This window comes from Scyliorhinus canicula, chromosome 7 (assembly GCF_902713615.1).
Source record: "Scyliorhinus canicula chromosome 7, sScyCan1.1, whole genome shotgun sequence".
Taxonomy (NCBI): domain Eukaryota; kingdom Metazoa; phylum Chordata; class Chondrichthyes; order Carcharhiniformes; family Scyliorhinidae; genus Scyliorhinus; species Scyliorhinus canicula.
Window position 1 is genome coordinate 43372819 of NC_052152.1, and position 26265 is coordinate 43399083.

Here is a 26265-nt window from a genome sequence, read left to right on the forward strand (position 1 = left end):
GGCTGGAATACTGAAATATGTTGTATCTTCTACTTAGAATTCTTTGGAAGTCAGATTATGCAACAATTGAAAAAAAACACATTGGAGATAAACATTTTCCTAATTATATTTCTTTGCAATATTCTTCATGACCAGGCAAAGAGAAGGACCCATTAGGGACCAAAGGGGCAATCTTGTGCGTGGAGCCAGAGGACGTGGGCGAGGTCCTAAATGAATATTTTCATCTGCATTCACGAAGGAGAAAGACATGGGGCTCGATTCAACAAATGGAAACAAGGTTCCATAGCGAGCGCGGGGCCTCAATGGGAAACGCACAGCCAAGGCTGCACATAGCCCCATTTTGTACACTGCGGAGCTCTGCTCGCCGGTTTTCCCAGTGTAGCGATAGATTGGGACTCCATTTCTAAATGGAGTCCCGATCTCAGAGACCCCCGAAGTGATACCCCCCCCCTCAACCTGAACGCATGATGGGAGCATCCCTGGCTCCACCTGCACCCCCAAACACCCACGCAGGGCTCTCCCGGACGATCACATGCGCAGAAAAAAGGATGACACCCAGGTGGCTCTGCCAGGGTGCCAGGCTGGCACTGCCAGAGTTCTAGCTGTACCAAGTGGCATCAGCAGTGCCAGGGCACCACCCTGCCCAAAAGGGCATGCAGCTGGAGGCTTCCGATCCTCTGAAAGACCCCAGAACCCCAGGAGACCCCCACGAGCGCCATTCCATTTGTTCCCTGTTTGTGGGGACCAGTGCTGAACGGTGCTTGCCCCAGGTCTCTGTGGCAAAGGGGATGAATCCCAAAGCCTCAGATAGCTCGGGAATCTGCACATTAGAGTGAGGCTAACTGTCTCACTCTAATATGCAGATTTACCAAAAAATGACCCCGCCCACAATGGGCGGGATTTACATCGCAACATCTCGCGAGATGGCATTGGATTTCGGGAGGCATTGAGAGTCGGGTAGATCCCGGGAGTGGGGTTTTCCGGCCTGTATCGGCCACTCTGCGCCATGGCAAGCTGCTTTTCAGGCCAGCGTGGCTCTTGGAGCTCGTAAATGGCAGCTGGAGATTTCTGTAGGCACTGTGAAGTTCTCAGCATGTTAAGATTAGATAGTTTAGCAGGCAGAAAGATGCATAAATTCCCAGGACCTGATGAGATGCATCCCAGGCTGCTATGGGACGCAAGAAAGGAGATTGCTGGGGCCCAGATAGAGATATTTAAATCTACGCTGGCCACAGGTCGAAGTGCCAGATGACTGGAGGATAGCTAATGTGGTAGCTTTATTCGAGAAGGGCAGCAGGGATTAGTCAGGTAATTACAGGCCAGATTAGATTAACAGTACAGCACAGAACAGGCCCTTCGGCCCTCGATGTTGTGCCGAGCAATGATCACCCTACTCAAACCCACGTATCCACCCTATACCCGTAACCCAACCCCCCTCAACCTTACTTTTTAGGACACTACGGGCAATTTAGCATGGCCAATCCACCTAACCCGCACATCTTTGGACTGTGGGAGGAAACCGGAGCACCCGGAGGAAACCCACGCACACACGGGGAGGACGTGCAGACTCCGCACAGACAGTGACCCAGCCGGGAACCGAACCTGGGACCCTGGAGCTGTGAAGCATTAATGCTAACCACCATGCTACCGTGCTATCAGTGATAGGGAAATTATTGGAAAAAACTCTGAGGGACAGGATTAATCATCACTTGGAAAGGCAGGGATTGATCAGGGATAGTCAGCACAGATTTGTTGGTGGGAGATCCTGTCTAATTAATTTAATGGAATTTTTTGAAAAGGTAACTAAATATAACACACTGTTGATGTGGTTTACATGGACTTCAGCAAGGCCTTTGATAAGGTCCCACATGGTATCATTAGTAAGTTTAAAAATTTCCTGAAAATTGATAGTGTTATTAATAGTCAGGAGGTTGTCTTAGGCTACAGACTGATATTGATCAGCTGGCAAATTGGGCGGAGCAATGGCAGATGGAATTTAATCCTGATAAGTGAGATGATGCATTTTGGGAGATCTAATAAGGATAGGATATATACAATGAACGGTAGGTCCCTGGGGAGTATTGAGGAACAAAGGGACCTTGGTGTACAAGCGCATGGGTCCCTGAAGGCATAGGTAGATAGGGTGAAGGCATAGGTAGATAGGGTGGTGAAGAAGGCATACGGAATGCCTTCCTTCATTAACCGGGGTTTACTGTTAGAACTCTGAATTCCAATAATGTAAATAATAATAATCTTTATTGTCACAAGTAGGCTTACATTAACACTGCAATACGTTACTGTGAAACGCCACACTCCGGCACCTGTTTGGGTACACGGAGGGAGAATTCAGAATGTCGAATTCACCTAACAAGACTTGTGGGAAGAAACTGGAGCACCCGGAGGTAACCCTCGCAGACACAGGGAGAACGTGCAGAACGTGCAGGAATCAAACCTGGGACACTGGTGCGGTGAAGCAACAGTGCTAACCACTGTGCTACCGTGCCGCCTTTCAAATCCTTTAATGGAACAATTTCCAATCCTCCATAGCCACATTATTCTGTGTAAGTATCCATATCAGAAAAATAACAAAAATAATTGTAAATTGACTTACTTAAGAGCATCTACAGTCATTGGAGTGGTAGAGTTTTGACCTTCTGACGGTGAAAAGCCAAACTGGTTTCAAAACACAATTACATGACCAGTACAGATTTGTTTCTAGTGTGCTGCCAATAGCAACAGACTAGCTACTTGATGTACTATCAATTTCGACGAGACGAGAGTAGAAGGTAATCGAGGCTTTATTACACAGAGATGTGTATTCATTAGAACGGAGAAGGATGAGGGGTGACTTGATAGAGGTTTATAAGATGATCAGGGGAATAGATAGAGTAGACAGTCAGAGACTTTTCCCCCAGGTGGAACACACCATTACAAGGGGACATAAATTTAAGGTAAATAGTAGAAGATATAGGGGGGATGTCAGAGCTAGGTTCTTTACCCAGAGAGTAGTGGGGGCATGGAATGCACTGCCTGTGGAAGTAGTTGAGTCGGAAATGTTAGGGACCTTCAAGCGGCTATTGGATAGGTACATGGATTAGGATAGAATAATGGAGTGTAGATTAATTTCTTCTTAAGGGCAGCGCGGTAGCATCGTCGATAGCACAATTGCTTCACAGCTCCAGGGTCCCAAGTTCAATTTCGACTTGGGTCACTGTCTGTGTGGCGTCTGCACATCCTCCCCGTGTGTGCGTGGGTTTCCTCCGGGTACTCCGGTTTCCTCCCACAGTCCAAAGATGTGCAGGTTGGGTGGATTGGTCATGATAAATTGCCCTTAGTGTCCAAAATTCTATGATTAACCTAGGACAAAAGTTCGATACAACATCGTGGGCCGAAGGGCCTGTTCTGTGCTGCATTTCTCTATCTCTATCTATCATGTGTGGCCTACAGCAGCTGACGAAATGGCTGCTGTACGGACAGCACACATATTTATTCTCCGCCGACTGGGCGGAGCCAGCAGGCAGGTATCTACCCCCGTACCTGTAGTACAGGGGCCTTACCGTAAAACCCATATATACAGTATAATACATCAGTTGTGACTACCACACTACTCAAGGTAAATCTCATATAAGGAGATCAAAAGATGCTATTGTGGAACAGATCCATGGTTCTTCCTCTGTTAACTGGGTGCAGAAAAAAGGCAGAAGAACTCCAGAGACCAAAATGGAACTCCATGTCGGCCATTATCAGGTTTAAATCCACGAAATTGCTACCCTCCCTTTTAGAAATTATTTACCAATCTGCTGACCCCAGCAGGCTATAAATTGAGCATGGGCAGGAAGTAAAGATTAAAGAAGATAAGAAACGCAGAGGGTTGGTTCCCCAGATGAGGAGCGTTGCCCCAGAATACCAACCTTGAAAGATAAGAGTGCTGTACTGACGACCAATTCAGCTGTGATAGATTACAAATTAATGTCAATTCTGGAACAATAGCATCATCTGCTCCTACCGAGATATCAGAAGAACTATTATAGGAGATTTCCTTTCCTGCAGAGGAGTGTGCAATATTCCATACTCCCACAACGGTATCAAGATGTCCGTAACATTCCTCAAGGACAAGTTAATCAAGCCCAGGCAGGAGCTAATTTACTTGCTTAACCTGGGGTCTGCATGGAAATGAGTAGTTAACACATGATCAAAAACCTCTGGACAAATCCCTCAAGAGACTCCACAAATTTATTCAGTGGTTTAGCCACACCAATGAGGAAGATGCCTGGTCCGTACTGACTTAATGGCTTGAATAGAATAGTGGGAAAGAAACACTAACATTTGCAGGGGTTGTGGTTTGCTTGTGGGAACAAAGTTAAAATATTGATACCACTTTAAGCACAGAGCTAATTAACTTATGGTGAACAAAGAGGTTGTCAGATGTGTTGTACAGACATAACAGGAACTCTGTGATAGGTTGAGTGAAAGAAAAACAATTATGCATGGAAATTTGTGCAATACCACAATATGAGCTGCATAAATTATGAGTATCTACCACAAATACTTTGTATAATCTTAGTAAAAGACAAGCTATGTTCACACTACCTTTTGGAACATACATATTTTCAATAAAAGACAATTCTAATTAAATCTCCCATGTTGTCTATAAAGTAAAAACAGACAGGAGTGGATGGCCTCAAAAAACGATAGCAATTGTATTAAAGTTCTCACAAATCTAAGAATGTTTTTAGTGTGATATTAATTTAGTTACATGCAACTGAATTAAATGAATCTTTAATCGCGGCATTGGAATCTACACCATTGATTTTAACTGCAAAAAAATAGCTTGTCTCTAAAAATTAAATTTAAAGTAAAAGTAAGTTTAAAATTCAAAGTTTACTTATCCAGAATAAATTCGTTTAGAACAAAAAAGAAAGCTGGAATAAGCAAATTGGCCCTTTGAGCCTCTCCACCATTCAACAACATCAGGGCTGACCTTCAGCCCCAATCCACCCGCCTGTATTCCCTCATATCTCTCAATTCCCCAGTACCCAAAAATCTGTCAACCTCTGACTTGAATACACCCAACAACTGAGCATTCACATTCCAAGAATTCAAAGGATTACCAAACCTATCAGCAGAATCTTCTTCTCCGAGTTCTGGCTGAGGCGAGGAAAACAGTGTATAGCTCTCCAACTGCACAGCAGAGGTTTCTCTCCTCATTTTAGTGCACACTGTGCAAACAAATCTGGCGGCATTACTGTGGTGGGGCGGGGCCGGATAGAACTGGCAATGCCGGCTCCAAAGAGATCAGGGTGCCCTTTTTAAAAGGGGGCCTGTATTGCAATAAAAATGAACTTCCCCACCATGGACACAGGAGACTCCCACTCAAGCATCAGGTTGACACCCCCTCCCCGCCCCCACACAGGCATGAAGCTGAACCCCCACCGACATACATAACCTCCACCATATGGAAGGGGAAGCCCCCCAATGGGGATGTCCAGAGAGCCTGCCCCTAGCACGGCTACCCTGGCACTGTTACCGTGGAACAATCCCTTGGCACAGTTTGGCACTGAGGGTTCCCCTCAACTGATTCCCATTTTAATATACCTGTTGTAAACCTTGTCGACGTGTGACTATTCAGCGAGGGAGGATCATGTGGCTGGGAAAACTTAGAAAGATATTTAGAGGTCGTTCACCGGGCCCACATGACGGTAGCTGAGATGAGCAAATTCTTTGGGGTAGAGGACAAGTGCGCTAGATGCACGGGAGGACCAGCGAACCACGTTCACATGTTTTGGGCATGGCCTAAGCTTAGAGGGTACTGGGAGGGATTTGCGGGGGTCATGTCCCAGGTGCTGAAAACAAGGGTGGTGATGAGTCCAGTGGTGGCAATTTTCGGGGTTTCGGAAGACCCGGGAGTCCAGGGAGAGAAAGAGGCCGATGTTCTGGCCTTTGCTTCCCTGATAGCCCAGCAGCGAATACTGATGGCCTGGAGGGACTCAAAGCCCCCGAAGACCGAACTATGGCTTTCGGACATGTCAAGTTTTCTGGGTATGGAGAAAATTAAGTTCGCCTTGAGGGGATCTGTACTGGGGTTCACCCGAAGGTGGCAACCATTCATCGACTTCTTCGCGGGAGAGTGAATGTTAGCAGGGGGGGGGGAAGATTAGAGTAGAGTAGGAGGGATAAATAGGCGGGTAGTGTCTATGGGAGAGGAGCGGGTATGTACATTATGGTTTGACTGAAGTATTGGTTTTCCGTTGATGTTTGCATATTTCTGTTATCTGTAACTGTTTACAATGCCAAAAAATACCTCAGTAAAATTGTTTGTTTAAAAAAAAAGAAAGATATTTAGGAGGAGTGGGGGAAATCAGGAAACAAAATTGTCGCCGGAATCTAGGCCCACTTCACCGATGGAAGTCTCTGCCAATCAGTGCTCAAGAGAGGACTAAATGACAATGGAACTTAAGAGTTAGCAGCTGTATGTCAGCGCCGACACTTGGGATGGCGAGTACCTACCATTTGCCATCCTTAAAATTCTACCCATGTGTTCTATATTCCACAGTCAAAAGAAACGTTTTCTCAGCATCAACCCAGTCAAGCCCCTTAAGGATTTTATGCACCAATAGATCATCTTTCATTCTTTTAAACTCCTAGGAATATAGGCTTAATGTGCACATTAATTTTCATTGATAGCACTCCAAATGCCGTACTGTCTTGCGTGGTACCAGACTGTCTGCCAATTAAAGCTTTCGAAAGCCTTCTTTAAATCAATGTAGTTGATAACAAGTGACTTCTGATGCCCTAGATTATGCTCTGACATTCCTGAGTGTAAAAGATCTGCACGTTGCAAGATCTGTCACCCCAGAAACCAGCCTGTTCGTATCTACTTCTGCTTTCCATCTGTTGAGGAGCATCATGCTGAAGGCTATGCCGGGTACTGATAGCAGTGTTACTCACCTTCAATTGTTCTAATTGGAGGTTCCTTTTCCAGTTTGAAGATTACTCCTCGCTTCCAGTCATCCACAGTCCAGATCTTGTTGAACAGGTCTGTGAGCTTTGCTGTGATAGTGTTCCTGCCATGAGTATTATGGTATGTTATGCATGGTAATCAGTGGCAAGAGCCCAGGAACTGGGTTCCCGCTGGTGAAAATCCCATCCGGTCCTCTTGCGAGAGTTAGTGGCCATAATGGGATTTGCGTCAGTGGTGAATGTGGCTGTAAAATCACACCTTCTATCTTTCTTTCTTTGTCTCCCCTGCAACTCTGTTTCACGGTTTTATCCAGTCTTCTGTATTTGCTTAATCTTTTCCTATTCATATTCTTTTCTTGGTCCCGCTCTTTGCCAACTATCATCCATCAATCAACTTCCACATTGCGTCAGTGATCCAACACTCCTGTTGGTTCCTCGCCTCTGTCCAATAGTGACTTCTGCATTGCCTTTAATCCCCCTTTTAAAGACTTCCCACTGAGCAGCATCATCATAAGTGTATAGCAAGGCTGCATACTCTTCCCCATTCCTTTTCCTCTTGGTTATTGATTTCATCATGAGGAAGATGATAGTGGGCACTGATTTCGGCATCCTGTGTCAATTTCATCGGGTGATGAACCAGGATTTTATAAATGATATCGCTATCCTGGCTCTGGGTCACTGTCTGTGTGGAGGTTGCATGTTCTCCCCGTGCTTGCGTGGGTTTTGCCCCCACAACCCAAAGATGTGCAGGGTAGGTGGACTGGCCACGCTAAATTGCCCCTTAATTGGAAAAAATGAATTGGGTATACTAAATTTTCTAAAAATAAAAAAATAAATAAAAAATAAAAAAAATAAAATAAATGATATCGCCTTGCTGGCCAAATCACCACCTCCAAGTGATTCCACCCACCGAGAATCACGGTGCAAGAAGTCCAAGAGAGAGTGGTGGCTGGATAGCAACAAGGTCTGCCCATCACCATCTGGCAAGAGAACATTGAGGACCTTGACTATTCCCACACAGGAAGCAACATCCCCGCAGGGTGAGGGTGGAGGATGTAAAGATTGATGCTCACACAAGAATCGGCAAAACAGTGGCTCCACATGGTCTAGGCATCCAACACCAACAACACAGCTATGAAGCTGTAACTTTACATGTCCATAGTACCACTGCAATCTGTGCAGCTAAGTGAGAATGGAGGAGAGCAGCAATGGTGTTACGCAAGGTCGGCGTCTTCTACCATCACTGCCCATTTAAGATCTTGGGCATCACCTGGACAGACAACTCACGAATGACAAAGTGATTCAGTTTGCTCGACATTAAAAGGAATGACTGAATACCTTCCAAATAACAGATTAAGAAGTGATAGAGGTGTCTGCAGGACTGGCTGAACATGTATTTCACCTCTCGGATATTTGCCCCACCGGTAGAAAACAAAGAGGCTGGCTAAAGAAAACCTGCTGAAGTACATTTAAGGAAGACCTTCAAGAGCAGGACACTAACTAGGCTGGAACAAAATAAATTGTAATGGTCTGGGGCCGGTGGCTGAGTCTTACTGTCCATCATCCCACACAGGACTAAAGGAACTAATCATCGGACAATTGCTTCATCCTAGGGTCTAGTCTATAAACCTCTGTTGTATTTACTCTTGGGCAAATGTATGCTTCCTTAGGTAAGGAGACCAAAGCTTCACACTCCAGGTGGAGCCCCACCAATGCTCTGTGGAGTTTTAGCATCTTGTGATGTTAAGTAATCACTTAAGCGACTGAAACCACATCAAGAAAAAAAATGATGATACCTAGGTTACATGCTTTCTATGGGAAATAATAAAACCTCTCTATTTTTAGCCAGTAACGTAAGAACTGGAATTTGTTAAAGGAAGGTCGAATATACAGTAGAGAAGTGTTGAAACTGACACCACACATGTTTTGCAGAATACTCTCCCACACTCTAGCTAAACGTGGCTACATAGAGGTGACAGATTTGGAGAGAAAAAGAAAAAAGGAAAATGAAGTGCTGGAATAGATTAGTGGCAATCAGCAGCATGTCTTTTAACTCAAATTAACTGCTCTTTTGTTGATTAAGCTTCCAACAGAGCACATCAATTAATAGACTAGTGTATGATGTTGTGTTATCAGGATGTTGCTCCTCTACAATGATCATTTATATCAAATAATATTGAATTTTTGATTTTAAGTGTTTGATAAACAAGACAATTCATCAAGCTAGAGAACTCCAATGCTCAAGATTAGTATTGTGATATCAACTGTAAAAAAAAAGGTGATAAAGTGTAACTTCAAAAATATGGTTATTTTGGTATATTGAGAATCTAAATAGTTTAACCACCATTATAAGCATCAGGCAAGTTTCTGCTTTTGGGTGCAATCGTCAATCCAGGTGCACATTGCACCAGCTTTCAAAAGGTTTTTTGCTCGGGTTTCTGCTTGAACTCATTTGCATTTCGCCAAATGTATCGCTGTCACGAAGCAGCACAACAGATCTTAATTTATTTTTAAAAAGGTACTTGAAAAAGTATTCCTTAACGTATTTAAGTTCTCTAATCTAGTGTAGTTTGAATAATACATCCAAAAGTGGGTTCATCACAAAAACAAAATTAAATCAACGTCTGTCCGCCACATGTGAAAATTTACAAAACAATGCACAGAACTATATCATATTGGTGTCAACTTCAACATTTCCCTACTGTAAACCCAATCGCCCTTTAACACATAACCAGTTCCTACATTACCTTCTGAAAATAGGGAGGTTTTGTGCTTTGCCACAGAAGCACCAACTGAATGAAATCACGTTCATGTCTCTTCAGTGCTTACATACTCCAAAATGAAAACATATTTAACAGCTAGAGAAAAAATATCTATTAGTGTTCCTGCATCTCAAAAACCCAGCTTAATTTTAAGATCCTCCTCAGAACAGATGCAATTAATGGAAATTTACCATGGTGATTAATTTGAGTTGGGCATGGCCGGTTGGTTGTAAGATTAAGGGAGGGTATTAGCTGGAGCATACTGAGCAGCACAACGTCAGCGGCAGTATGGCATCTGCTACAATTTATAGCAGAAGAATGTGCCTCGGACACCACTTGATCCTGAAGGTGATACTAAAAGACCCAATTTCACACCCCACATATTAATTCTGGAGTAGTAAGAATTTGCTGTATTGCTCAGCAGCGGAGCACATTTCAGAACATGGAGGAAAAACAATTAGGATTAAGTCTGTCCAGAAAAATATACCTCCTGTCTGTAAGTCATGGAGTGATAGAATCCTGCAGCCTACATTCTTCCTTTAACTGAAAGAATGGGGCAAACAGCACATGTCACAAGAAGGAACAATTATAAACAATGAGCACAACTGGTTCACCTTTTTTGCTTTTATGTCTCTGAACATTTATTTGATAAAGAGAAATGAAGTAGTTACACAATTGAAATGAAAAAAATGAAAATGAAAATCGCTTATTGTCACGAGTAGGCTTCAATGAAGTTACTGTGAAAAGCCCCTAGTCGCCACATTCCGGCGCCTGTCCAGGGAGGCTGGTACGGGAATCGAACCATGCTGCTGGCCTGCTTGGTCTGCTTTAAAAGCCAGCAATTTAGCCCTATATAACACCACAGCATATGAGATTAAAATGTCATAAAAACTGGTTGGAACTAAGTCAAACATTGGAACTAATTGGAACTATATCATAATAGTAATCATACAAGAATGTTGCAAATTTCAAATAAGCAAATGTGGAAATTGCTTCAATTTGTTTTTAAGCAATATGCGATACCACTTCCTTTCAAAATGAAGATAGTCAACCCATATATATTGGGCCACATTTGCTTAAAAAAATGCTGAGTTGATCAAAGTTGAGAAAGTCGTTATCTTCACTCCTTCTATACCTGACATCGCATACAGATTATTTTGCACCAAGCTGTACCATTCAGTAATAGCTCCTTTACTGAGCCTATGCCGAGTTTTCTCACTGGTTAACTCAAAGTAACAATGCATTTACAGAAATACTTCATCTTGGGATAGCTGGTTGGCACAACCAAGTCACCTAACCCTCCAAAGTTGTCTTGCTGCAATTTCCTTCATCTGGCAATACATCCACTGCATGTGGAAACGAAAAGTAGGAATAAGTGGGTCTTTTTCAAAGTGGCAGGCAGTGACTAGTTGGGAATATTTTGTTTATTAAACAGTAAATATTACAATTGGACAAAACCAAACGGTACAAAACCACAACAGTACAGTTACAAAAGAAAACCAAATTGGTGTTGAACAGTAAACAGACAGCAGCAACACAAGGTCAGCAGCAGGCTGCAACAACGTGCCTGCAATATCCGCATCAAGATGTCCATTTGGGCCAATCAGCTTAGTTCTCGTTTCCAGAAGATGCAGTATGTGGGCAAATATGTAGTTATCCACTTCGGATGCAGAAGCAGAATGGCAGAGTACTATTTAAATGGTGATGGATTGGGAAATGTTGACATACAAAGCAACCTGGATGTCCTAATACCAGTCACAGGAAGCAAGCGTGCAGGTAAAGCAAGCAGATAGGAAGGTAAATGGTATCTTGGCCTTCATCACAAAAGGACTCGAGTACTCGTGCAAGGATGTCTGACAGCTGTACAGGGCCTGGATGAGACCACACCTGGAGTATTGTGTGCCGTTTGGGGTTTCTTGTCGAAGAAAGGACATACTTTCCATAAAGGGAGTGCAGTGAAAGTTCACCAGACTGATTCCTGGGATGGCAGGATTGTCACACGAGGCGAGATTGTGTCAACCAGGCTTGTATACACTGGAATTTGGAAGAATGAGGGGATCTAATTGAAATGTATAAAATTGTGACTGGGCAGGACAGGCTGGATGCAGGGATGATGTTTCCCATGACCGGGAGGAATCAAGAACAAAGGGTCACAATCTAAGGCTACAAGATAGATCATTTAGGACTGAGGATGGTGAGCCTGTGGAATTCTCTACTACAGAAGGCAATGGAGGCCAAGTCACTGAATATATTTAAGAAAGAATCAGGTGAATTTTTAGATGCCAAAAGGTGTCAAGAGGTATAGGGCGAGTGCTGGAATATGGTGTTGAGATAGAGGATCAGCCATGATCATATTGAATGGTGGAACAGGCTCAATGGGCTGAGTGGCCTACTCATGCTCCTATATGGTTTCCACAAAATCCTCAGCTTTACCTGATTAATATGCTTTCTTACAATAGGTTGTATGCACCAATGTGGCAAATATAGCAACATAGCCCAATTCAGGAGTGGTGATGGGGCAATTCAGTATTCACACACTGAAAATTCAAATCCATTTATTTGTGAAAAAAAGCTTGTTTCAGAAAACAAACCCTGACAACTTTGAGTCACTATCTCTTTCAGAGGATAGGTAGAGGCAGGAAAGATAGATTTAACACATTACACACAATTAATGCAGTTGTTCCGATTGGATTGAAAGCAAGGTGATTGCATGAAAATGTAAGTGTGTGCTTTAAGAAGAAAAAAATAGATGCAACTTGAGACATCTCAGAAGTAACTGTATGGAGCACTGAGGAAATGTTTAGCAGCTTCACCCTTCATAACTAAGTATGGTGTGAAAGTTAGAGGAAAATTAATGGATGGCTTACCCCTTCCTGATATAGACAAAGGCTATTTAGTGGTAAGAAATCTATCCCCAAACCTAGCAGGAATTAGTAGACAATTGTCACCCGAATGTCGCCCATGACATATCTGCTGCCAGATAGCTGTAAATTGGCTGGTGCTAACCAAGCTCTGGTAACTCTCCCAAGAAGAAGGCGGCTTCAGGAGGAAGATACAAGTGATTAATTAGGAGGCAACAAGATACATCAGGGAAGCATTTTTAACAATTGTAACCTTGTGACGATCGTCTCAGTGGTCACTTTAATGACCACTGATTAAGTCAAGACCACATTTTCCTGGAACAGTTGTTCAAGAAGGAAGAATCAACACTACAGATCACATTCATGAACAATATAATGTGCTTGAAAGAAATTTCACTTTAAAAAAAAGTAAGCTGTTTCCTAAACAGGAAAGCTGTGCCTCTTCAGAATATAAATACGGTTTCCTTATTATTCAAACATTGTAGAAAAATGTCACCGCATTTATAGAAACAAACATACTAAAGAACTTCATCTTTTTTTGATGCAACAGGATGGTGTAACATTGAAGGGCATTGCAACATGAGAAATCAGTTGCCAATTTCAAAAGAAGGCTACAAATCCCATGGTATTAAAATTTCAAACCTTTCAACAGCTTCCCTCTTTGCTACGTCTAAAATAGCATAAGTTAATTTTTATCTGCCTGAACTCACATCAATGTTGGTTTCACCCATGAAGCTTAAGATTTAGTAGATACAACATGCTTGTAATTGAACAGCAGGATGTTTCAGTTCTGGGCTAATCACTGAGTGCCATCAGTCACTAATCAGCCAACAGGAAACACACCTCACAGTTAGGTTGGTTCAAATCTCTGTAGGACATTTTTCCTCTTTTTTTTAAAAGAAATCTCTATTGCAAATTTTAAGGATCAGTATCCAAATTGCCAATTGAAGCAATTTCATGGAGTTTGTTTCCATTTGTAGAATGATAGAAAACCAACCAATCACAGTTGCGCACTTCTGGATTCACTAACAAAGTCTATAACCAGTATAAACAATGAAAATGTAATTCATTCAACCATGGAATGCAACAAGTCTATTTCATAACTGGAGTAGATGTGTGATATCATTGTGGTAAAATAACTTGGGTAGGGCCGGGCAGCTCAGAAACAAGAATCAATAGCAAATGCAACAAGTCTACTTCATAACTGGAGTAGGTGATATCATTGTGGTAAAATAACTTGGGTAGGGCTGGGCAGCTCAGAAACATTCTCCAGAGACTAACACCATGCCAAGATAACAAAAAGCATATGGTTTGAACGTTATACAGAGTAGAAATCATATTGTAAATTAACAGCAAAGGACAGATGTGGAGAAGAAGTTAAATAGTGTTTGTTAAAGAACAATGCAAGAAATGTTTTACTCACTGTGTGTTAACATTCCTTTTTAAGTAAAGAAAGTAAAAGTCGCCATGGTTCCAGGTGACTATTGGTTGCTTTCCCCTTTAACAGGGAGAGCTGACTGTTGGTGATTTAACCTGAAGATCACCACATCAGCTTTCCAGACAACTGAACTAAACCAGCCCCCTTCTACTGTCCATTCCTTTTACTATTATGTTTAAAGGCACATTTCATGCATAATTCTTTGGTCAGTAACAGGAAAGCACAGTTGTAAGACCATTGGGAAAAGAACCAGTGGGAGATCAGAAGAAATGTATTGTATAATGCAGTGAGCCAATGTGACCGAGAATACATTGGCTGAAAGCGTGGGGGAAGTAGATTGAATAGTAACTTTCAACAGGGAGCTAGATACATCCGAGAATGGTTACAGCACAGAGGGAAGCCATTCAGCTTGAAAGGGAAAATGTTGCAGTGCCATGGGGAAAGATCAAACAGAAGAGGATTAATTTGTTAGCTCTTACAAAGAGCCAGCACAGGGACAGGCCTGATGGGCCGAATGGTCTCCTTCTGTGTTGTAAGACTATGATTAGTGGGCAAATAAAAATGGGGTAAAACATTGTTTTAGCAGTCCAAAGATGTGCCGGTTAGGTGGATTGGCTATGTTATATTGTCCATTAGGGCACCAGCTTCCCAAAAGGGAACAAAGTCCACTAGCGAATGCTTTTAGCCGCCTCTTTCCCGGCACTCACAGTTTCGAGAAACACGTGGCTATTCTAGGCTACTCTTGTTGAAAAAGGGGTCTAAATAGGGAACGCGTGGCCAAGGCCGCACATACCCCCATTTTTTACAACAGAGAACTCTGCTCGCCAGAACTCCCCGTTGTAGCGAGAGATCGGGATGCCATTTTTAAATGGCGTCCCAATCTTCAAGGCCCACAAAAAAAACCTTGACCTCCCCACAGCCTGCACACAACAGTGGGCAACCCTAGCCTAATCACACACACACAAATAATGCCAGCTTGGCAGTACTCCTGCCAGTACTATCTGGGCACACAGGTGGGGGTCTTCAATTCCCTTTGGAAGACCCGAATAAGTGCCATTTCTTCTGGTCCTTTTTCTGAGTTCGGGACCAGTACCAACAGCACTTGCCCAAGGCCAAGAGATTGAATCCCAAAGCCTCAGGTACCTTGGGAATCTGCACATTAGAGTGAGGCTTATTACCTCGCTCTAATATGCAGATTTGACTAAAACTGATCCCACCCATTGTGGGCAGGATTCTCCTTGCAACATCTCGTGAGATTGAGTTGAATCTCACGAGACTTTGTGAACTGGGTGGATCCCGAGAGCGGGGTCTCCTGGCTTTCACCAGCCACGCTACAGCACGGCGAGATGTTTTTCTGGCACAGCATGGCCGGAAGTTCGCTTAGTGTCCAAGGATGTGTAAATTAGCTGGGGTTATGGGGATAGGCTGGGGAAGCGGGCCTGGGTAGTTCTATAAGAAGTCTTTGCAGCCTCAATGGGCTGCATTACCTCCTTCTGTACTGAAGGGATTCTATGGTTTCTGGGAATTGTGGTCAAGACCAAGACATTGGACCGATTTAAAAGGATAACAAGATAATACCTTGGTCTGGTTTGTCTTTCAAGGGATCCTTTTACCTAAATATACTCTGAAATAACAGTTGTTTTGGGCAGCCTCTTAAATGTGTGGAATCTGAAGCAATAGTATAGGTCAACCAGTACACTTAAAATGAAGAATATAAGAACGTAAGAACTAGGAGCAGGAGTATGACATCTGTCCCCTTGAGCCTGCTCTGCCATTCAATAAGATCATGGCTGATCTTTTTGTGGTACAGCTCCACTTACCCACCCATTCACCATAACCCTTAATTCCTTTACTGTTCAAAAATCTATCTATCTTTCCCTTAAAAACATTCAACGAAAGAGCCGCAACTACTTCACTGGGCAGGGAATTCCACAGATTCACAATACTTTAGGTAAAGAAGTTCCTCCTCAACTCAGTCCTAAATCTGCTCCCCCTGATGAGGCTATGCCCCCTCATTCTAGTTTCACCCGCCAGTGGAAACAATCTCCCTGCTTCTATCTTATCCATTCCCTTCATAATTTTATATGTTTCTATAAGATCCCCCTCATTCTTCTAAATTCCAATGTGTATAGTCCCAGTCTACTCCGTCTCTCCTCATAAGCCAATCCTCTCAACTCTGGAATTAACCTCGTGAATCTCCTCCGCACCCCCTCCAGTGCCAGTACATCCTTTCTCAAGTAAGGAGAACAAAACTGCACACACTACTCCAGATGTGGCCTCATCAGCACCCTTTACAGCTGCAACATAACTCCCTGTTTTTACTCCATCCCTCTAGCAATGAAGGACAAAATTCCATTTGTCTTCTTAATCACCTGCTGCATATGGAAACCAACTTTTAGCGATTCATGCACAAAGGCACCCAGGTGCCTCTGCACAACAGCATGCTGCAATTATTTATTATTTGAATAATAGTCCATTTTGCTGTTATTCCTACCAAAATGGATGACCTCACATTTATCAACATTGAACTCCATCTGCCAGACCCTTGTCCCTCACTTAAACTATCTATATCCCTCTGCAGACTTTCAGTGTCCTCTGTACGTTTGGCTCTACCACTCATTTTAGTGTCATCTACGAACTTTGACAATTACACTTGGCCCCCAACTCCAATTATGGCCCCAACACTAATCCCTGAGGCACCACTAGCCACTGATCGCCAACCAGAAAAACACTTATTTATCCCCACTCTTTGCTTTCCGGTAGTTAACCAATCCTCTAGCCATGCTAATACATTACCCATAACACCATGCACCTTAAAGGCAGCAGCCTTTTGTGCAGCACCTTGTCGAATGCCTTGTGGAAATCCAGATATACCACACCCACTGACTCCCCGTTGTCCAACACACTCATAATGTCCTCAAAGAATTCCAGTAAATTAGTTAAATATGACCTGCCTTTCATGAACCCATGCTGTGTCTGCCCAATGGGACAATTTCTGTCCAGATGTCTTGCTATTTCTTCCTTGATGATAGATTCAAACATTTTCCCCACTACAGAAGCTAAGCTAACCGACCTATAGTTACCCGCCTTTTGTCAACCTCCTTTTTTAAACAATGGCGTCACATTTGCTGTTTTCCAATCGGCCCCAGAGTGCAGAGACAAAGGCCAATTTCTAACTCGTCCAAAATAGATCTCTACATCAGTCTTGGTTGAATTTTAGTCCCTCAAGTTTCTCCAATGTATTTCTCTGCTGATAATTATCTTAACTTCCTCATTCATACCAGCTCATCAGTTACCCTCTAGTTCTGGTGTACAACTTGTGTCTTCTATTGTGAAGCCTGGCACAAAATATTGTTCAATCCCTCTGCCGTTCCCCATGATAATTTCTCCTGTCTCTGCTTCTAAGGGGCCAATGTTTACTTTAAGTTCTCTCTTCTTATGAACTTGTAAAGGTTCTTGCAATCTGTTTTTATATTCCTGGATACTTACTCTCACATTTCTGTTTCCTTTTTATTAACATTTGGTGGCCCTCGGTTGGTTTTTAAAATACTCCTCAAACTTATTATTATTCCTTACAAAATTATAGGCCTCTTCTTTTAATTCATTCCTCTCTTAACCTCGTTAGTGGTCCAGGGATGGAACTTTCTTGCTGAGGTTTTCAATGAAATATATTTTTGTTGAACACACACGTGAAGTAAATAAGTCTGTTGAGGTACTAATGATGGTGGAGCTTGAAGATGGGCCAGCAGGTGAAGATCAACATGCTGTCTCTTCCTCCTGAGTTGGCTGGGGATTCCAATCAGAGGAAGCCTCCTTTGCACTGGAGAATATGAAACACATGGTTTACATTGAACTGTTACTTGCCTCTGTACACACACAGTGGAAGGGAATAAGCTGACTTTTGAATAGGAAGCTATAGCTGGTTATAGAATATATTTTCCACATCTTCTTTGGTTCTATTTTACTGACCACAATGGCTGCCCTGTCACTGGACACAGGGCAAAATCCTGTTGAGACACTGGGGGCTGGATTCTCCGATTTGAAGACTTAGTGCTGACGCTGGTGTGGGAACAGTGGCGTTTTATGCCTGAAAACACGGCGCCAAAGCTGCACCGATCCTCTGTCTGACGGAGGACTAGCAGGCACGCAGAGTAAAGCCACCAGCTTTATCTGCGGATACGGCTGGAAAATTGCCGGGTCCGTGGCCGCGCATGCACAAAGCAGCGGCCAGCAGCGGCCACGCCGTGCAACATGGTGACATCCGCACGCGGGCCCGGACTGGCAAAAACTGCCCCCCTTTGATCAGGCTCACCATCCCTGGACCAACCCCTACCAGTGCCCCCAGCTGCCACGCCAGGTTCACTAAAATAAAAAGGACAAGTGATCCATGCCTTCGGAAACTCGGCCCATCGGGGGCAGAGAATCGGGGGAGGGCCCCAGGTGACGTCAAGAGGCCATTCCGACGCCGTGCAGAGTACACCATTTTCAAGGGGGTGGGGCACCACAAATGCGTCGCCGCCCCAGATTTCGGCGCAAACGGTGATTCTCCGGCAGATCACCGAACATGAGTTCTACGTCGGCGACCGCAGAATCCCGCCCTGGGTGTCTCACCTGCTGCTTGGAGAGCTGGTCTCTTTTCGGGGAGGGGGAGGAGGGGGCGATTATCAAGCCAATCAGGCAGTGTGATACCATAGGGAAGTCTTCCCTTGGAATCAAGATCCTGGGGAAGACATCTCGCCCACAAAGAGCTGCCGGCCAATCGGAGGGCAGCAGCTCATGTGCTCCGCAGCACCATTGTGGTGGTGGTGGCTGCTGCAGTAAAAGCACCCATAGAGTCCCAGGACTATGGATTGATACAGGCCACAGATACACAGGGCTGGATTCTCCCCTGTCAGTATTCTCCGTTATGCCGGCAGTGCACCCACGCCCAGAGATTTCCTGATGCTGTGGGGCTGCCCACAATGGGAAACCCCATTGCCCGGCTGGCGGGACGGAGAATCCTGCTGCTGGTGGGGGCGCGCCCACCAGAAAACTGCTGCAGCGGGACAGAGAATCCCGCCCACAATTTATTTTGGGGGGGGGGGGAATGGGAAACAGCAAGGGCAAGGGGCTGGCTTCCTGTGGGCCCACCTTCCCTGTCAAATGGCGGACGTTGCATGCAGACTGCACTGTTTTAGCTGCCATGTATGCCACATGGTGACAGATCCATCTGCAGCTGGGTCAATACCAGCAGCGATGAGTTGAGGCCCTTAAATGATCATAAATTAGCCACTTCAGGGTCTTAATAGACAGCAGGGCAGGAAGGTAAACCATGGGCTTTCCCACCCAGAAATTAATTCTGGCGGAGGTGGGATGGCAGCAGGGTTCCAAAACGCCACCATCCTACTTAATTATGCCCTTCCCACCTCCAAGATTCCACCCACAAGCATTTCCTTGATCTTCCATTGTTTGCTGCAGCTCTTCATAAAATCTAATGGTGAATATCAAATATTATAGAGGAAATAGCACATAGTTATTATGTTCCATGATTTTTTTCAAAGAGGTATTGTAAAGTTTCCCCCAGGTACCGCAAGCATCAGAAGCATTTCTGCAGCATTTCAATGCCTGCGCAGTAAAACCCTTATTTGCTTATGTGCTTTGCTGGCACATGGAGCCATTCATGGTTCTGGTTTTGCTGCATGTCCTATGTCTTCAAGGCGTCAGCAGTCCATTCTTTCTTTTTCGTTCAAAAGATTGGAATGTTTCCTTTGCTCAGAATGAGAGTATAACTAATATTCCTCATTTTCTGTTGAAGTTGCAATGTGGATAAAATTAAAGCACTTCCACTCTGTGTATGCCAGAGGATTGTTGATAGTTGAATGAAAAGCTTCATGCACACAGTCGGTGATGCTCTTCACCTTGGGGAAGACATCAGTGTGGTAAAGTTATTGTCGGTTCTGCGCGGTGCACAATGATGAATATTGAAACAAGGCTCCATTTATATTCCGAACAGAGTCGTGGACAGAAAAATTAGAGAGTGAGTCCAATTAGCTCTCCTATGGAGGACTGAAAGTTGAGGGAGGTAATCAGCTTCACAGCCACTTATCGTGAATTTTGGCGTTTAACTGTCCCTGTAGATTTTTGTGTGTCAGAAACATACAACATTCTCTGGAGCCTAAGCTTCATTGTGTACAGTTCCTTCACCAGTTAGTAACATCCAACTCTATTGCAACAAATTAAAGGTCTGTGAACCATGCAGCTCCTAGCGCTTCTCACTACCCTCCTGTAACAAAAGTCCCTGCACCCATACATTTAAGGCTGAAAATTCTTTTGTAATATTTACTTCTATCGGTTCTAAGTGATATTAATTGGAGTTTGAGTTTAAGGCTCACTTTTAATTTTTACGCTTGTACAATGTTGTACGATTATAGTCCTTCACCAATAATTTTATTTTGTGCACACTTTTGCTAAGACATTTTAGAAGGAATCAACAGTCAATACAGCGTCCATTACTACTTTCTATTGCTCTTAATGTTCTGTCTGGCCCCATTGAACCTCGTTTTTTGCTGCCATTTTCTGGCTATCTGCTAAGAAGTACACGAGGATCACATGTCAGAACTAAATAACATTGTCATAGTATTAAATATCAGCAATGCTTTACCCCCTTTTAATGTCTTAATATGATCTCCTATAATTAGTTTACATTTGCAGTTAGAAATTGGCCTGCGTAGTGTCCATTTTCCTGGTATGAGACGGCAGTAAAGCATACTAATTTAGCAGTGGGATAGTCTGTGCCAATCTGTGCAGGTCCTTTTTTCAGGTGCGCCACGGCAGGCGCCAGAAATAGGAATTAGATCCCTGAAATAAGTATATGGTGGGTCGAATATCTGTTGAGGAATGCCAATGAGAAGTTTGTTAGTGATGAGCAGGACAGGCTCAGGCCCAGACCAAAATCAACATTTTGGATTCCATGGCACTTCAAATACATGTTTTCTTAAAAACAAATACAGTGAATATAATAATAAATATGTAATGAAAGCTTAATTTCAAGAAAAATAATTGCACATCGTAAAGGCTTTGTTAACCATAGAATCCCTACATGTTGAAGGAGGCCATTCGGCCCATTTGAGTCTGCACTGACCTTCTGAAAGAGCACCCCACCTAGCTCCATTTCCCTGTCCTATCCCTGTAACCCCACCTAACCTGTACATCCCTAGACACTAAGGGGCATTTTTTTTATCATGGCCAATTCACTTAATCTGCATATCTTTGGACTGTGGGAGGAAACCAGAGCACCCAGCGGAAACTCATGCAGACAGGGGGAGCAAGTGCAAACTCCACACAGACAGTGACTGAGACCATAATTGAACCCAGGTCCCTGGCGCTAAGAGGCAGAAGTACCAACTACTGTGCCACCAAGCTACCCCTTGCAGAGAGATCAAAAAATTGCTCTGTAATGTTTAATATTCCATAGAATCCCTACAGTGCAGATGGAGGCCATTTGACCCATCAAATCTGCACCAACCCACTGAAAGAGCACACTATCTAGGCCCACTCCCCTCCTCTATTCAATATTATGAGTCAGAAGTCAAGTAATGCATGAGATAATGGAATGTTCCTGAATTTGCAATATTTTCAATCATATGTTAAAATGTACTTCTGCGAAGGGAGCACGTCAGCGGGGGGTCGCGGGCAATGGCTGCCCGAGGCCATCGGCAGAAAGGGAAAAACGGTTTGGTTGCTAGACTGGTAGCGCGGGGGGGGGGGGGGGGGGGGGGGGGGGGGGGAAGAGGGTGGGGGGGGTGCGCGCGGGGGAGGGCGTGGGGAGGATTTTCCAGGGGGGATTTGTTGTGTTATAATTTAAAATGTAGTAGGGGTAAATGTTTGTATCGAAAAATTTCAATAAAAATTATTTAAAAAAAAAAAAATAGCTACACCCCAGAAATCAGACCACCGATATCACTAATTGCAATATATCATACATGCCTTTGTAATAATTGGATAGTTTAATTAAGCATGCAGACTTTTAATGTGATTGGTCAATTATTCTCATATACTATGCATGATGTAACCTTAATCAATAGGTCATGATTGGACATAGATAACTAGTAACAAATGATTGGTGTATGCTAATTTCTTGTAATTGAATTTCAAAGTACAACTGTCTGAAATATCCTTGAATCTGCGCTCTCTGGCGTCCCAATTTGGAATGTCAATAGCCCTAGCTGGAGCTTGTAATAAAGGATTAGTTTATAAAAAAAAAAAAAAAAAAAAATGTACTTCTGTGCTCAAAAGACAAAATGTGTGTTCTGTCAGGCATTGAGGCAACACGGGAAATTGCCTCAGTTGAATTCTGCCAACAGGAGTCAGGAATTCACTTCTCTGTCATTACAAATATATAAACACACAAAACCGTCACATATCTAGTGTGATTCAGTAATAATGTGATAAATTAGTTATGAAGAGGGCAATTTGGTCTCCATAATTTAGATCACTCTCACATGCCTTATTAAAGGCAACAGCAACACTCTAAGAGATCATTAATGAACTTAACCTGCTGTCATTATTTTCCCTTACACTCTTTTCCTTTCCCTCGCATGGCTGCACATGGAATTATTATTAGCTATATTTACAGGTTTACTTTGACCAATTGCGTACAGAATAGTAATGAAGCTGCAAAAAAATAACCAAATCTTATTACTGTAGAAGTGTCACATTCCCATGTGTTCTGTGTCTAGGCTCATATTTGCTATAGTTTGAGACTTGTGCAATAACATTAAATAAGCTTAATATGAATAGGTTTTGCACAGCATCTCCTGATTTTTCGAAGAAGCATGTATTCAGATTTTGATAATGAATGAAGTGTGTGTATTTATATACAAAGGCTTCCTTCATCACAACCCAAATATTTGGTACTCCACCCTGGTAAATTTTGAAGAACTAAAATTTTCCTGAGCTGTTATGCAACATGATGACACAGCCTTCTAAATGCTTTTACTGTTACGGATGTCTGAAAACTGTAAGTTATTTTGAGAAGGAAATAAAATGCCTGTTCGAACAGCAATATTTGTCCTGTGTCTCATGATGGTGGCAACAAGCTGTATTCCTTTGACAGCATCTTCTAAACCCATAACTTCTACCACGTAAAAGAGACAAGGGCAACACCACCACCTGTAAGTTCCCCTCCAAATCACACACCATCCTGACTTGGAAATATATCTCCGCTCTTCCACTGTCGATGGGCAAAATCCTGGAGCTCCCTTCCTGGCAGCACTGTGGGTGTACCTACAGCACATGGCACAGCAGATCAAGAAGATGGCTCACCATCACAGTCTCAAGGGCAGTTAGGGATGGGCAATAAATGCTGGCCGAGCCAGTGACGCCCACATCCCTTGGACAATTTTTTTAATTATTCATTCATGGGACGTGGCCATCGCAGGCTGAGCCACATTTATTGCCCATCGCTAATTGCCCTTGAGGGAACAGTTAAGAGTCAACCACATTGCTGTGGCTCTGGAGTCACATATAGGCCAGACCAGGTAAGGACGGCAGATTTCCTTCCCTAAAGGACATTAGTGAACCTGATGGGTTTTTAACCACAATCAAAAAATACATTCCTCATCCAGCTGCAGCCAATTGGCTTTTGTTTGCATTCATATCCAACCAATGCCAGCAAGCTATTCATCAATGTGTAGCATATCTGACATGTCCAACCTCATCATCCAGTGTCTGCACACCCATTTTTCCAGCAGGAGTCACTCACTAAAAATCAGGAATGGGGAACGCTGGCTGCTATTAATCTCCCTGCTGAGAACCACCCTGCCAAGATCACCAAATTCAGCACAGGCCAACGAGCAAATCTCCCAGTCCTCGTTGGTATAGTTTAGGAACTCCCTCCCTAACAGCACAGTGAGTACCTGTGCCACATTGATTGCAGCGATTGGAAAAGGCAGCTCACTACCACCTCTTCAAGGGCAATTAGGGATGGGCAATAAATGCTGGCCAAGCCAGCGACACTCACATTCTGTGAAAGACTTTTTTAAAAGCACCAGTCCAACTGTTGCTTTAAACCGACTGAGCAATTGAAGCCTTTGAAAACAGCAGCATTTATGTTAAAAAATACACCCACGCTTTCTGCAGCTTTGCATTTCCAACTTTATTCTACGGTAGCATACCAACAGAAATATAATGTTGATACTAATTTGCTTTGGACACTTGCTCCGTGCTGGAATTTACAACAGATCTCCCTTAGCAGGAAACGGGAAAGTATATATCCATCAATGAGGAGAGACGCAGAATGAGAGAGCTCATATTTAACAGGGGTCGCATACATAGGATAAGACACAACTTCAATGTGCGACAACATACGGAGTGAGAAATAAGTTGGGTACTAAAGCACAGTATGCTCAGAATATCAATTTTAACAGGAAAATAAATCACTAATTTATATAGAAACATAAGGAAAATATCGTCAATGCTTTTCCGTTTTCGACATTTATATGGATTTATTTTCCATTTACTTTCTGCAATCAAATCTTCTCTATCAATTTATTTCAAGCTATTTCCATGTATTTTTGACTGCAATGATAGGACTCTACCTGGTACGTCTGAAACACCTGTGCTCAACACACTCCTTGGCCAATATTGGAAGTTCAAAAATGTTATGTAGTTAATTGCCATGTGCAATTCAAAGAGCGAAGAAGAAAATGGCAAAGTTTCATATTGAAGGGAGAGCGAGTTGTGATTCTTAACTTCGCACTCAGTTCCAACCCTAGGTATGTTGGGAAAAGATTCACCAAAATATGGATTGATCACTGCCAATTCATTACTTCGCTCCATTAAACAAGCAAAACCCTCTCGTGTAGAGTATGATCTAGCCTGTAAATTGTACAGAGGAGAGTTTAAAAAGGAAAATAACGACATGCAGTGTAAATGAAGTCGCCACAAGCGACTCCCCTCTTTTAACACGAGGAACGATATTAGTCAGTAACAAGTTAAATGGAATTGACAAGAAACGGAAAAAGCAGCGTGTAGACAGTGCCCTCCCCGGGCAATGGAAAGTGACACAGATCTCGAGGGAGACTTTCTGCAACATTGTTGCCAATTTCACCTTACCTCCATTTTTGCCCCCGCCAGGAGTTCTTTCAAAGAAAGTGATCTCTGTTTGTTGCTGATCCCAGCGAGATAGCGCTCTTGTTCTCCCCTCTCAGATCACAAAGTCATGCTCTGGGATAGCACACATGCTCGCCACCCTCTCGCAGCTTCATACATCCCGATGACACAACTCTTGTGGTCAGAGGCTGATCTGGACCCAGCAAAGTCTAACCATTAGACACAAGGGGCGGGGGGTCTGGAGGGTGTAAAGTCAAATTGAAAGTCCAAGCAGCTTGGTTCTGTTCACATTCCCGGTATCTGCAAATATTGCATTGTGTTTATAATATGGCCCAGAGCTTTAATTTCAGTCGGCCGTCCGCACAATGCATTAACCAGTAACGGTGCAGTTGGAGAACCCTTTCCTCGAACAGGCAGCCAGCCACTGGCTTCCTCTGAACAGCGTGTGTATGTCACATTCTTTGCGAGGCGTTCCTCTTGGCAGCCGACAGAGAAATAAAAGTGGCACCGGTTTGTGTATTTTGGTCAAAAGTTTCTCCCAACAGTTACAGCACGCTCAGTGATTAATGCAACGATTAAGAAAATAAAATTAAAAGTTTTAGTGTTTCAAAAAATCTTTTCGACCTTGCCTGATAATGTCAGCTATATGAGTACGCCGCTGGAGTTAGCAACACATTGTTTATTAACACTGTTGTTTACAACATTTATATTTACAGTCGTGTTTTGGAGCCAATTTGGTGTGTGGTGTTCCCTGCATTGGTCACTTATATCCTAAACTCTCGAAAAAGACAAATAAGCTACGGTGTAACGTTTAATGCCAGATTTTTTTTCTGAAGAGTTTAATTCCTTTAAATAGTAATTCACTGTACTTTCGAGCACTTCCTTTTTTCGTGTTTGACATGAGGAGGTCGGTTGTTTTGTTGCTGGAAGGAAGCCATTGAACGGAAACCAGTCAGCTGTCAGGCGAGTGAAGGAAACGCGCAACAATGAAGATAACATCAGCAAATTGAAATGACCTATACGCAGGGCCTGTCAGACTATGGTCAGTGCTGAATAAGTGGTGCAGCCTAACAATATATTACAGTCAGGGTTATACAGATTCATGAAAAAGGTCGCTGGAAAATGAGGCCAGAGTATTTTAACGTAGACCCAG

The 26265-nt window shown here is 43.3% G+C and overlaps 1 protein-coding gene across 2 annotated transcripts in view; it reads right to left on the minus strand.

Annotated features, from left to right (window-relative positions):
• The window catches only part of LOC119968906 (capZ-interacting protein-like), a 107685-nt gene that overhangs the window by 62750 nt on the left and 18670 nt on the right, over positions 1–26265 (minus strand). The window contains exon 1 of one of the 2 annotated variants that reach the window (XM_038801884.1): positions 25116–25555. The exons of the other annotated variant lie outside the window; for it this stretch is intronic. Coding sequence (XP_038657812.1) covers positions 25116–25121 — 6 coding nt within the window. The 5' untranslated portion in view covers positions 25122–25555. Of the gene's footprint in view, positions 1–25115; positions 25556–26265 lie in introns of those variants that run through there. 2 annotated transcript variants of the gene reach the window in all.